The 14,710-nt window shown below is 34.4% G+C and overlaps 2 protein-coding genes across 11 annotated transcripts in view; one reads left to right on the top strand and one right to left on the bottom strand.

Moving 5' to 3' along the window:
* Window positions 1–7,520, top strand: part of SYCP3 (synaptonemal complex protein 3) — a 12,106-nt gene extending 4,586 nt beyond the window's left edge. For 6 of the 8 annotated variants that reach the window (XM_017887256.1, XM_017887254.1, XM_017887252.1 and 3 more), the window contains exons 5-8: window positions 839–956; window positions 2,203–2,302; window positions 4,198–4,296; window positions 6,652–7,520. In XM_017887256.1, coding sequence (XP_017742745.1) covers window positions 839–956; window positions 2,203–2,302; window positions 4,198–4,296; window positions 6,652–6,828 — 494 coding nt within the window. In that variant the 3' untranslated portion in view covers window positions 6,829–7,520. The remainder of the gene's footprint in view (window positions 1–838; window positions 957–2,202; window positions 2,303–4,197; window positions 4,297–6,651) is intronic. The other 2 variants (XM_017887258.1, XM_017887257.1) reach the window with 1 other exon arrangement.
* CHPT1 (choline phosphotransferase 1) overlaps window positions 6,791–14,710 on the bottom strand; it is a 34,324-nt gene continuing 26,404 nt past the window's right edge. Inside the window, exons 6-9 of one of the 3 annotated variants that reach the window (XM_017887249.1) lie at window positions 12,839–12,997; window positions 12,320–12,445; window positions 9,479–9,589; window positions 6,791–6,964 (exon numbers count right to left, since the gene is read on the bottom strand). In XM_017887249.1, the coding sequence (XP_017742738.1) occupies window positions 6,920–6,964; window positions 9,479–9,589; window positions 12,320–12,445; window positions 12,839–12,997 (441 nt within the window). In that variant the 3' untranslated portion in view covers window positions 6,791–6,919. Of the gene's footprint in view, window positions 6,965–9,385; window positions 9,590–12,319; window positions 12,446–12,838; window positions 12,998–14,710 lie in introns of all 3 variants that reach the window. The other 2 variants (XM_017887250.1, XR_001888229.1) reach the window with 2 other exon arrangements.

Here is a 14,710-nt window from a genome sequence, read left to right as displayed (position 1 = left end):
TATATAATTGATTATATTTAAAATAGTTTTCTTCTTTATTTTATCCTTTTGGATTCTGTATTTTAACAGAGTACTTTTACATATTTTCTATAATGAGTTCTAACAATAATTCATTGAAATGTGTTCTTTTAATTGGGGTGTATTTTATACATTTAGAAAAATTTAGCCTTAAAATTTTTTTCTTTTTTATTTTTGAGACGGAGTCTCACTCTGTCCCCAGGCTGGAGTGCAGTGGTGCAATCTCAGCTCACTGCAACCTCTGCCTCCCAGGTTCAAGCGATTCTCCTGCCTCAGCCTGCGGAGTAGTTGTGACTACAGGCGTGCGCCACCACGCCCAGCTAATTTTTGTGTTTTTAGTAGAGACAGGATTTCACCACGTTGGCCAGGATAGTCTCGATCTTTTGACCTCGTGATCCGCCCACCTCGGACTCCCAAAGTGCTGGGAGTAACAGGTGTGAGCCACTGCGCCTGGCCTAAATTTAGTCTTTATTAACAATGTTTTCTCATGGGGAAATTTGAAGTCTGTCCTTTACACATTGTTTTGTTTATTAGCTCTTTTTTATTGTTCCTAAGTTAAAAAATTATCTCCAGTTAGGAAAATCAGAATTTGGGTGCTAGTAACAGAAAGTTTTCTCAGAAAAAAAAGTAAGCAAATAATTCTGCATTTTGAAATTATGCATATTTCTAAATTTATGTTTAAATGTCTTTCCAATATTGCTGAACCAACCTTACCCATATTTACTTGAATATGTGGGAACAAAATACTTTTTTCAACATTAAATTTTAATGAATTATTATTTTCAATCTAGTTGACATTGAATTATTATTTTCAATCTAGTTGACATTAACAAGGCTCTTCTTGCCAAGAGAAAGAGACTAGAAATGTATACAAAGGCTTCTCTCAAAACTAGTAACCAGAAAATCGAACATGTTTGGAAAACACAACAAGATCAAAGGTAAGGTGGTTGTTTTTTTTAGAGCCACATTTCTTAGTATTTACTGGTGTAAATTACTTATGAAAAATACTATTCTAGGCTGGGCATGGTGGCTTATGCCGGTAATCCCAGCACTTTGGGAGGCCAAGGTGGGCAGATCACTTGAGGTCAGGAGTTACGAGACCAGCCTGGCCAACATAGTGAAACCTCATCTCTACTAAAAATACAAAAGTTAACCAGGCGTGCTTGCTTGAACCCAGAAGGCAGAGGTTACAGTGAGCCAAGATTGTGACACTGCACTGTAGCCTGGGCAACAGAGTGAGACTCTGTCAAAAAAAAAAAGAAAAGAAAAATACTATTCTAGTTACTGGGGTTTCTAGTGAAAATGTATTTGGCTTGATTTTTCTCTAAGTATGATAGTCCTGTAGCCAGCCCTATAACCTCACTCCTTCATAGAATTGACATTATTTCCTAAAAAAAAATGAATAAAGATCACTTTTTTCCTTTTAGGTAACAAGTGAGGTTATAAAAGTAATTTCTTTTTTGGTTGTTGTTTTATGAAATGGGGGTCTCATTATGTTGCCCAGGCTGGTCTTGAACTCCTAGGCTCAAGCGATCCTCACACCCCAGCCTGCCAAAGTGCTGGGATTATAGGCCTGAGCCACCATGCCTAGCCTAAAAGTAATTTATATTCATTCTAGAAATACACTAGTTGAATAAAAGATTTAAAACCGTTAGTCTTATGATGGTGAATTATGTTCAACAATGTAGAAAAACACCAATCTTGTATCATATATAATTTGTATGTTTTAGCTGACTTAACTCTTCTTTTGCATAAAATCTTTGTTAAGCCAAAATAGGAAAAAAATTAAGTGAACTATTTCTATTTAGAAATCTTATAGGATAAATACAATCACCTTATTTAATCTATTTATTATATCAGAACCTATATTCAATAGAAAAAAATGAAAAACTGCTTAGAGATAAGATGAATTTCTTTTTGAAAATTTATATATATAATAAAACGTCCTTAGTTTTCAAGAGCTAAAGCTTGTGACAGGGCTTTTCTTCTATTAGTTTGTTAGAAAAAAAAAATACTTCTGGAATCAGTGTAAATCATAATTTTACTTTTTGGTTTCCCATCAGAAGACTTAAGCTGCAGGTACTTCCTTTTGTTATATAGTATAAATATGTCAATTCAGTTTTGTTTTAAATTCTTTTTATATTGGTATGAAATATGACAAGAATTCATCATTATGTTTTACAGGCAGAAGCTTAACCAAGAATATTCTCAGCAGTTTCTGACTTTGTTTCAGCAGTGGGATTTAGATATGCAGAAAGCTGAGGAACAAGAAGAAAAAATACTTGTTGGTATCATGATTAGGTTTATAATTAATCTGTTATAACTAAGTCTCAAGTAGGAATGGAGAACCTAGCCTTTTCCTGTGACCAATGGAACTGAGCCAGGTTTCATTAACCATTGCTGGCCATGTGTTTTAGTCCTGCTGAACTGTAAACCACAGACATATAGGCACTTACCATACTCATAAAAGGCATTGGTCTTTGCTTTTTATATTGTTTGGGATTCTTGCATTTCCAAGTGACAGAAATTTGTCAAAGTGCAAAGGAAGGATTATTGGTTTATATAAAAGAAGTCAGGGCAGTTTAGCTTCAGGCATAGCCAGATAGGAACAGGGAAGGGGGTTGCTCATGTAGTGTCATCTGGGTTCTGTCATCAGTTCTCAGTAAGGTGTCTCAATGTAGTAGCAAGATAGTTTTTACAGTCCTAGGCTTATTAGAAATTTAGTAACCCCAGTGGACTGAGAAAATCTTTCTCAATAGCTCTGGCAAAAAATTCCTCTGGGAAAATATGACTGATGTAGTTTGGATCATTTGCCCATTCTTGAACCAATCATTGTATAGTTAGCCCTCTGTACGTAAGGGCTCCACATCTGTATTCAACCAATCGTGGATGAAAAATATTTGGAAGAGGCTGGGCGCAGTGATTCATGCCTGTAATTCCAGGATTTTGGGAGGCCAAGGTGGGTGGATCACCTGAGTTCAGGAGTTTGACACCAGCTTGACCAATACGGTGAAAACCCATCTCTACTCAAAATATAAAAATTAGCCAGGCTGTGGTGGTGCGTGCCTATAATCCAAGTTACTCAGGAGGCGGAGGCGGGAGAATCACTTGAACCTAGGAGGCGGAGGTTGCAGTGAGCCAAGATCGTGCCACTGCATGCCAGCCTGGGTGACGGGGAGACCCTTTCTTAAAAAAAAAGGAAGAAAACAAAAAAAGGTACAAATTAGAAAAATAATCCAGTGTTACAACTATATAGCATTTACATTGTGTTAGGCGTTATAAGAGATCTAGAAATGATTTAAAGTATGTGGAAGGATGTGCATTGGTTATATGCAAATATGATGCCATTTTGTATCAGGAACTCGAGCATCTGCACATTTTGGTCTCCTGAAGGGTTGGGTGTCCTGGAACTGGTCCCCCAGGATACCTAGGGATGTCTGTAGTCAGAACATTGTTGACTTTTAATGGCCAGACTTGTGTTAACCTGCAAGTGAGGATATTGGGGGTAGGGATGACAGTGTAAAATAGATAGGATGGATTTGTGGTGCTGATAGATTATTGAGCTGTAGTACTAAAGAGAGTAAGTTAGAATGGTAAAGAAGTAGTGGTTAAATACTAGGATATATAGAGGGACAGTATGTGTAATGGTTAGAGCCTGGATTCCAGCAGCAATACTGTTTGGGATCAAATTCTTGTTTGAGCAATTGTAGCTGTAAAACCATGGACAGATTATGCCTCAGTTTACTCATCTATGAAAGGGGAAGGAGTATCTATCTCTTAGTTTACCATTATTAATACTGTGTAGTGGTTAGTTATTGGTAATGACAAAATCTAGGGTGGGAGTATGTAAGTCAATGGCTAAAGTAGGGTGGAGGCCAAAATCATTGAGAAACAGGTGACGGAATGGAAAACCATCATTATTGGAAGGATCATCTGTGTGGACATAGAAATCACCAAGAATTAAGACATCTTGATTATTGTTAAAATTTCCCATTCAGCAACTGGTAGGATTAATATATTGTTACATATTAGTGGTGAACGTAAATTATCTAAACGTGGTCATAATAGTTGTTAAAACTAAATTTTAAAAGCATTGATTTTTAACACATTCTTTTAATGTAGAATTATTTTTTCCAAATTTAAAATTTTACCCAAATTGTTCTTTTTTTCTATTTGTAGAATATGTTTCGACAACAACAAAAGATTCTTCAACAATCTAGAATTGTTCAGAGCCAGAGACTGAAAACAATTAGACAGTTATATGAGCAGTTCATAAAGGTTTGTTGTATGTGGTAACACAATACATTGTTATAAAACATAATATATTTATGGAAGTAGAAGATAATTATTTTCTTTCTAAGTTTATGGAAAAAAACATTTTAGACTTTAACTACTTTTCCATTTTGAATTCATTGTTTCTGATTTAAGTGATAAATGTATTTTTACTTGAGTATTCAAATGGTTTTGTTGGGATTATTCAAGACAGGAAATGGTAAATTGGGAATTTTACTTAGAAATGTACTTATCATGCATAAAATCCATACTTTAATAACACTTTGGTCATAGTTCTCTGTTTAACTGAAAATAGAGTCTACAGTAATCATTTTAGGTTGTATCTTACTTGTTTTGTTTCCCCAGTGTTTGTTAAATAGAAAGTACCCAAATTACTGAATTCTCTTGTTTTCAAATGTATAATATAAGTATTTTATGGCACATTTGCTTTTAGAATGATTACAGTGACCACAAATGAATCCAACATAAAATAATAGATATAATAGACATCTGAGGATTAAAAGTCTGTGGATTGATAATTATCTGCTGACACATACATATTAGCAAATTGTGCCTGTACCCCTCTTATTCAGGCAGAAATATACCTTTTAGTAACTCTTCATAGAAGCTCAATGGAATCTTGCATATACTTTTTTTCAGTGGTGGTTCCTTTAGATACTCTTGTGCAAATATATGTTAAAATAACATTAAAGGAATTGGGACGCTCTGAGTAAACTAGTAAAATTGTTTTAAAATAAATATTTCAGAATAACTTAAAAATAATATATATGGCCAAGCACAGTGGCTCACACTTTGGGAGGCCAAGGCAGGAGATCACTTGAGCCCAGGAATTCAAGACCAGCCTGAGCAACATGACAAAACCCCATCTCTATTAAGAACAAACAAACAAAAATAGCTGGGCATGGTGGCACTCACCTGTAGTCCCAGCTACTGGGGAGGCTGAGGTGGGAGGATCACTTGAGCCCTTGAGGCAAAGGTTGCAGTGAGCTGAAATCATACTACCATACTCCAGCCTGGGCAAAAGAGCAAGACCCTGCCTCAAAAAAAAAAAAAAAATTATACATGCACACACACACACATTATTTTAAAAAGTATTTCCAAGTGGAAAACTTGTTGTTCTAATGCTCCGAGAACCATTTGGTAATTTGTGTGAAGGTTTGATAAAGTACTAGATGAAGTTTTCTTCCAAATGTTATCACTAAATGTTACTGTTTAGGATAGGAACTATAGTATAACCTTTGATTCCTCCATCTCCTTTCTCTATCACATCCAGTTATTACTAGCTCTGTAATTTTTACTTTTGCAGTGGTTCTTTCTTTTAATGCCCACTGCTACTACCCTAGTTTAGGACCTCATTATTATTTGCTTGTACCATTAAAATTCTTAACTGATTTCTCTGTTCTCCAATCTATCCTTCCTAGATCTGTCATATTATCTTTTAAAAATATATCTCTTCCCTCTTGAAAAACTGTCAGTAGCCTCCCATTCTAAATTCTTAGGTATTCAAGATTCCTCTACAACATGACCCTCTTTGTAAGCTTCATTTACTACATTTGTCCATTACCCCACCCCTCCACATAACTGCTTTCTCTCAGCTCACTATGTACTTCCATGCTTCGCTTATGCCCTTCCCCTAGAATATTTTTTACTCCTTTTTCTTTATCTATTGAAATCTTAGTGTTTTGCCCACTAAATTGGAATTAATCCCCATTTTCCACTATATCGCCATAGCAAGTTGTGCTTCCATTCCTATTACAAAATTTTTGTTTTGTTTCTACATGTTTTTCTCATTGCCATCAGGAAGCAATCATGTATTATTATTTTTTAATTTCTCCACAGTGCTTAATACAGCACCTTTTACATAGTAGGCACTAGATTAACTATTTGTTGAATGAATAATAAAGATGTAAGACATAATTTTTATTTTTCATAACATGAAAGAGGTTGTACTATAGATTATTTTATTCCCTCTAGTGAATTCATGGCACACTATTAGTCATAAGTAGATTATTACTTGATATTTGGAAAGCTTAATAGAAATGGTGTTTACTGATATGGGACTTCCAGTCTTTTTTATCTTGACCTTAACAGTTCAGGAAACCAATTTTGGGTAAAGTATACTACATTGTACTTCCTATAACATTTTATTCATGTCTGATATTTTTTTCTTTTATAGTAGGTATTTTGGTATTCATGTATTACTTAGAATATTTTTATTTCAAATAAATAATGAGCATTTGAATATTTAAAAGTTACTACTTTTGAAAATTAATTGTACAAGTTTAGAACCTGAGATGAAAAGTGGTGCTTTGTAACTTAACTAGTTTTTTGTGTTCTTAGAGTATGGAAGAGTTGGAGAAGAATCATGATAATCTACTTACTGGGGCACAAAATGAATTTAAAAAAGAAATGGCTATGTTGCAAAAAAAAATTATGATGGAAACTGTAAGTGATCATACTGAAATTGAAAAAATAAGGATTAATATAAGCAATGAAATATTTTATTTGCTGAAATAGGTATAACACTTAACTAAAAATTAAACAAATGTTTAATATCTCCTTCCATGAAACAGCAGCAGCAAGAGATAGCAAGTGTTCGGAAGTCTCTTCAATCCATGTTATTCTGATGACTCTTTGAAGAAAGAACTTGAACCTAAGTAATATGATACAATTATAACGTTAGCTAAGAAGCATATTGTAAGTCTTTAGAGTAGTTTAATTGTAACATCTTTAATCATAAACCTGTTTCATTGTAAGACCTCCCTTTCTGTTAAGTCAAATCTAAATAGTTATATGAGTTAGCAACTATTCCTAAAGAATATGTATTAAGCTTTCAGCTCTTTAGTAATGATAGGGAATTTTTCTCTCTAACACTGTCAATTAAATAAAGACGATTTAAGTTTAGGTTTGGCTTCATTGTATGTGTATCAGTCCCAAAAGGTAGAAACTGCAGGTTATATTCTTTAAGGAAAAAATGGAATACAAAATCTATTTTACATGTACATCCTTTTCTATAATACTTAAGTTATACAACCAATTCTAATGACAATAAGATGCATTTAAATTTGTGTTCTGGAATAAATTGTTAAAATCATTAACCTCTGAGCATTAAATCACTAGCAATAGAACAATATATAAATATCAGTTTTAATACATGGGTTTGTGAATATGTCATTGCCACAAAGACATTAAAATGTCACTTAATTGGGCTTGGTCTGCAATTAAGAGCACATCATTAACACTCCTAATTACTTATGGTTTATATATATCACATCTGTGTTTATTTATTTTTTGAGATGGAGTCTTACTCTGTCACCCTGGCTGGAGTGTGGTGGTACAATCTTAGCTCACGGCAACCTCTGCCTCCCAGGTTCAAGCAATTCTGCGTCAGCTTCCCAAGGGACTACAGGCACTTGCCACCACGCCCAGCTTATTTTTGTATTTTTAGTAGAGACGGGGTTTTGCCATGTTGGCCAGGCTGGTCTCGAACTCCTGACTTAAAATGATCTGGCCGCCTCGACCTCCCAAAGTGCTGGGATTACAGGTGTGAGCCACCATGCCTGGCCTCCTGCTTTTCCATGTTTTAACTTCTAATTTTTGCCTCTATAACTCACCCTTATCTTAGTTATAAGGTTTTCCAAGTTTTAAAAAAACAGGTGCCTACAGATAAACTTTTTCTAATTGTGACAACCTACTTGTACAGGAAGAAACTAGTCTTCCACCATTAATGAATATTTGACATTACTTCCTAAATTTTTGAACTTTGTAAAGGATTTTCCTTTTAAGTCAACATATATATATATTGGAATATAAATTGTAAGTACTATTGGAACATATATATTGGAATATAAATTGTAAGTACTATTCATCCTCGTAAGAAAGTCCTTATTTGGGAAGTTTTGCCAATAGTTAGAGGCAAAATAAGTACTGTAGTGTTTGCTGTGTACTTAATTCCCGTATTTTTTTTGCTTTTAAGGAATATCATCTTTTACTGTTTTCGTCAATATACCTTTTTCTTGCCTAAAACAGATGTAGTACATAAATTACTCCTTTATTTTTTGATTACTTCATCATATGGCATACGGTCTACTGAACTATTACATAAAATTAAAAATAGGGTCAGATAGGAATCTGAAGATTTGGATCCCCAGAGACCTTTGTGATAGTTCTAGTACTGTTCACAATGAGTAATCCAAATACATTTAAATTAGAGGGGAAAGATAAGAATCAGTACCTAATGTACTTAGTGGTTGAATAACTTTTACTTATTTTGTCCCTTATCACCTCAAATGAGTCAGTGTATACTTGAAGTAACTTTTATATTCTAAAAGGAAGATTTTTTTTTACCACGTTTTTCTAAGTTACTAATTTTCTTACATGTCAACTGACTTTTAGCTACTATTTCATTTTTCATGAAAGGGAATATTTAACATCCACTTTTCGGTGACAGTGAAATTTTAACTTAAAATATCAAGGAACAAGTTACCTTCAGTGTAAAGATTCGTATGTTTTTCTGAACTGGTACAACAAATTCCTTTTATTAAATATACATTTTATTAAAAAAATTCCTGTAGCCCTTTTAAATTCTAGTATACTAAAAGCAAGTATTTTCTTTTATGACATACTAATTAACCTGCCTCTTTTGAAAAGTGATTAGTATAAAACATTTCTTAGAACATCACTTGACTCAGTAATTACAATATTATAAGCCATGCACTTAAGCAGTATTGAGCTCACTTTTCAGTTTTTGGCAATCAAAGTAAGCACCCTCAAGATGGCTAAAATCCTTTATGTTCTGGATATTTATGTAATCCTTTGGTGGTGAAAACCCTGTGTCTGATACGTCTCAGAGACAAACTGCTACTTAGAATTACAGGGGTTCACTTTGTTGTCCTCAGGATTGACGTTTCTTTCTTTAGTCTTGTTTCTAATTAATATATAGACTATTCAGAGAACATCTGTGATAAAAAATGATAATACACACAATGGGGGCATCATAACTGAAATAGACACAACGAAATCTACAGGGTTTATGTTTTATATTCAAATATAACCTTATTTATGGTATACTAGCCTCCTGCACAGGGGGATTTCCTTCACTCATAGATTCCCCTAACTTCATCTCCTCTTTTCCTTGGGCTATTAGTCAGTCAATATGCTTGTGAACCTGTTCAGGTGCTTGATGACATGTAGTCTTGAATATATTTAGATGAAGGTGTCTTGAAATTTGCAGGCACAAAGCACTAAAGTATATCACCATATCAAATGAAGAAATCACCTTTAGAAGCAAAAAAGAAAATATAAAATGAATTATGATGTATCTTTTCTCAAGTAGCACTATTCTGTTTCTCCCCCAAATATCAAACCTTAACCTAAAATTCTTCACCAAAATACTTTTTTTTTTTTTTGAGATGGAGTCTCGCTCTGTCACCCAGGCTGGAGTGCAGTGGCGTGATCTCGGCTCACTACAACCTCCACCTCCCAGGTCCAAGCAATTTTCCTGCCTCAGCCTCCCAAGTAGCTGGGATTACAGGCGCCCACCACCATGCCCAGCTAATTTTGTGTATTTTTAGTAGAGATGGGGTTTCACCATGTTGGCCAGGCTGGTCTCGAACTCCTGACTTCAGGTGATCCACCCACCTCGGCCTCCTAAAGTGCTGGGATTACAGGCGTGAGCCACCACGCCCGGCAAATACTACATTTTAAAGCACTTCAATACATTTCAAATTTGGACCTCACTGTAGTCCTCTGGAAAATGCAGGTTATTTCACAGTTATAGACACTGAGGCTCAGAGGTAAAAAACGACTAAAATACAGAAGCTAGAAAGTAACAGAACCCAAGTCTCCTGATTCCACATTGTTTCAACTTCCTGCTGTGCCATGAAGAAGCAAATGAACTAATTCCATCATAAACATTTCTATTTCTTTGAGGTTAGTTGTAAGAAGGTAAAAGGTCTAAAAAAGATACCATACTTGAGGCATATACAAAATTATGTTTACAAATTTAAAGATGGCCTCTATTTAGAAACTTTGCCCAAAGCCTACAGTCAAATGCTTCTCTTCAGAAAATGAAACCCAGGAGAAAAAGGAGCCTTACAGCTCTGCCCATGGAGAGGGAATTCTCACCCATGAGGGAAAAATCTCTACCATTTACGTTAAAAGCGTACTTGAAAAGCACCATGTTTACCCACATTGGTGGGGTGGTGGGCTTTTTTTTTTGTTTTTTTGTCATCCACATTAGTGTTTAAATAAAAACTGAATTTGACTTCCTCAGTTTACCAGTCTCCATCGCAAGTATAAACCAAGCCAATTACTTGTTACAAAAGATGATTGATTTTTTTAACACCTGATATTTTAATTCAACAATTCCACTTGGTAATACATACCTAAGTTCACTGAAAGAAAACTTACATTGAGTTTTCAGATATTTTGATTAATTACCCCCTATTTTTTAAACTGGATTGTTTTGGAGCCCTAAAAATATTTATAGTGGATACCAAATTAAAGGACATTATTCTGATTTTAAAACATTTTTAAAAAAATTTTGTCTGAAAACATTCATTGTCCACCTCAAAGAATTAAGTACATCTCATTGCCACCATAGGAAGAATGGAAGACTTCTGAATGGACTATGAATGAATATTACGTTATTAACTTACTCCAGAAAAAGCATACTACACAACCTAGTAAAGGATCATCAGATGTATTCCTGTAATCCATGCACAGAATTGATACAGATTTTTTAAAATACCCAGATCTAACAAATACGGTGAGATTATTTGAATTATCAAAAGATTCACTGCAGGGTTTTGGCGAGTTTTGTTTTGGTGTACTTCAGTATATTTATATATCACTATGAATTTGGTGACGACCAGTGGGGTCCAGAGATAGAAATACAACAAAACTATATCTCAATAGAAAAAAAATGCAATAATGCTCCATTTATCCAATTTTGTAATTGAAGTGTTACCAATATTGATTTTCTTTTCCTTAAATGGCTAACATGTCTCTCTCAAGCACTATATTCTGTATTTTATAATTATTTTGAATAGAAATTAATATCTATGACATCCACATCCTTTCCTTAAGCAGGATATAATCAAAGAGAATTTAATTGATGACCGAGTCATCATTAATACAAATTATGCACTATCCTCAAGGACCATACACATATAAAGGGTTCCTACATCTAGCATAAAATGGTCTGAGAATCCTGTACTTAGTAGCACTGTCTATTCTGTTTTGTTTCTTCAATATTAGCTGACAATTCTCAATACAATAAAGTGCCCACCTTTGCTAGTACTAACCCCATCTAATTTTCCTGTTACTTGCTGTAAACTGGGAATAAAGTCCTTCAGGCAGAGTAAAGTGGTTTTTGGCATCTTTGTACTGGTATTTTGGGGAAGAAAAATATAGTTATTTTTAGGTACACAGTTGTGTTTCCAAGAATCTAGGTTGTTGGAAACCTGGCCTATAGATATGTGGCCATTTCTACACACAATATAAAATTATTCACAGCTAAGAAGTAATTTCAAATACACAATATAAAATTATTCACAGCTAAGAAGTAATTTCAAATACTCAGAAACATTTATTGTATATATTGTATAGAGTAGATCTTTTTTTTTTTCTTTTTTTTTTGAGACAGAGTCTCGCTCTGTCACCCAGGCTGGAGTGCAGTGGCATGATCTCGGCTCACTGCAACCTCTGCTTCGCAGGTTCAAGTGATTGGCCTGCCTCAGCCTCCTGAGTAGCTGGGATTACAGGGATGCACCACCACACCCGGACAATTTTTTGTATTTTTTGGTACAGACAGAGTTTTACCATGTTGGCCAGGTTGGTCTCGAACTCCTGACCTCAAATGATCCGTACACCTCAGCCTCCCAAAATGCTGGGATTACAGGCGTGAGCCACCATGCCCGGCCTAGACTACATCTTGAGGCTACTGATACCTCACTGAAATAGCTCTTAAGCATGGTTAAAAAATAAAATGGAGAAAAATACTTACCATTGCTATCCATAGAACAACATATTCGTCTATAAAATTATTAAAGTACTGGTCTAAAAACAAAAGGCCTGGCCCCAAAAAGACAGTGTCTTGAAGATACAGTTCACTTTTGGTCATGTGAGCTATCTATAAAAAAATGAAACAAAATAATTTTACTATTAAGTTTTAAATGTGTTAGCTTTTAAGACAATTACAAGTTTAATTCAGTATTAAAACAGACCATTTAATCTCACATTTGATATAAGAATCCTATTTACACCTTCTCAAATTCACGATTGGGTAGCTTATTAAAGTTTCCAATGTTAAAATTTCTTGATATCAGAAAACTAAATGACAACTACAGCTAAACAATTTAACTGAATATAATATAACTCCTATCACAGTTTGCTTGGAGCACAAATAGCTAATTATTATGATTTTGACACTACAAAAGAAAACCTATACATTTTATGAAATTTCCAGCTTTGTGTTAGAGGACTAAGTATACTATTTATATCATAAATCATAAAAATTTCTTACCACTAATTTTTGTGAGACTTTAGCAAAGACACATCCAAACATTAGGGTATAAAGACAAGGATGCTTTTCAAACACATCAGTTGCTGACTTTTTATAGATCATTATTGCCAGTATAATAATTAGTCCTATGTGGAGTCCAGGTGACAAGACACTAGTGCCCTAAGAAATAAAGCAGAAAATCAGTATTGTACTTTAACACTGCATTTATTACAATGTAGACATTTTCTGACCATCTATTTTGTGCAAGACCCCTAAAGAACACTGTGATGTAGTGTATGGCCTACAGGAGTATACAAACCTGAGTTGTGCTTTTCAAGCTTTCACAGAACCTGAGGGTGACAGAGACATAATACAGTGCTACAGATGTCTGATTCCAGTTTGATATTTACACACATTTTAAACTGGCTAAAAATTAATGCAGTTTATTCTATGTCAACTTTTACTATGTTGAACGCCATCCACATGTGGATTGCCAAATTAACATTTTTGCGGAGATACTGAAATAGAGCTTATTCTGCCAATTCTACAAAACATCACTGATGAAGAAGAGTAAGAATAGTTTAGTTCTATCCAGGTTTCCTTCTTTTTCCTATTTTCTTTTCTTTTATTTTTTTTCTAATTTTTTTTGTTTTTAGTAGAGACAGGGTTTCCCCATGTTGCCCAGGCCAGTCTTGAACTCGGGCTCAAGTGATCCTCCCAGCCTCAACTTCTCGGAGTGCTGGGATTATAGGTGTGAGCCACTGCACCCAGCTTATCCTGGTTTCTTTCTACACCAACATCCCCACCTCCTGTTTTTTTTTTTTTTTTTTTTCATTCAGACTGCAAATGTTCTTTTATGTAAAACTGTAAAATCCAGACCTTACATTTTTATCTGTGTGAATTAGTATCCTCTCGGCACTACTTATCCTAAACAAAATATTGAAATAAGTTTGGTATTGAGGTTATTAAATCTATAACCAATTTAAATGGGTTCACAAGAATAGCTTTACTCTTGTTTATTAAGTTTACATGTTTTAAGTTCGAACTTACTATAAAATTATGGTAATACTATATTATAAAATTACATATATGACACTGTATAGTAATAAAGTATAAAAATCTAATAGCACTTTATATTATGGTTCTTAAATCTCATTCAAGAAAAAAAATCTGCTCCTAAAAAAGTTGGAAAAATACCAGTTTAAGAATTTGAAACCAGCCACTTCCTAACTTGTGCTGAAGTCATCCATCAAACATCTAACAGTTTTTTTTATGAAAAAAAATTTTTTTTGAGATGGACTCTAGCTCTGTCACCCAGGCTGGAGAGCAGTGGCATGATCTTGTCTTACTGCAACCTCCGCCTCCCAGGTTCAATCAGTTCTCCTGCCTCAGCTCACTAAGCCCAGCTAATTTTTGTATTTTTAGTAGAGACGGGGTTTCACTGTGTTGGCCATACTGGCCTAGAACTCCTGACCTCATTATCTGCCTGCCTCAGCCTCCCAAAGTGCTGGGATTATAAGCGTGAGCCATCGCACCCAGCTGAAAATATTCTTTAGAGTAGACAGTGATCATTACTAAATCTTGTTTTCTTCAATGGAACTTAATGTTCCAGCTAATGTTCTATGTTATCATCCACAGTCAAGCAACATGTATTCCTAAGCACAGTACTATACTGAGATCAACTGACAAAACACCTCAAAAACTGACAACTTTTCCAAATATATCAGAACTTATATTTCTAGATGAATTGTATACTTTGCTTTTGAATTATGTATATAGTGTATTCATAAACATTGATAATTTATCAATTATGAGGATCCCTTTGAAATTGTCTCGAAAGTCTATTTACGAGTCTTGAAAGAGACTTTTTTTTTTTTTTTTTTTTTTTTTTTT

The sequence above is a fragment of the Rhinopithecus bieti genome, unplaced genomic scaffold (assembly GCF_001698545.2).
Source record: "Rhinopithecus bieti isolate Rb0 unplaced genomic scaffold, ASM169854v2 scaffold_15133, whole genome shotgun sequence".
NCBI classification, from domain to species: Eukaryota; Metazoa; Chordata; class Mammalia; order Primates; family Cercopithecidae; genus Rhinopithecus; species Rhinopithecus bieti.
Note: the sequence above shows the minus strand (reverse complement) of the source record. Positions and strands in the feature narration are given on the sequence as shown.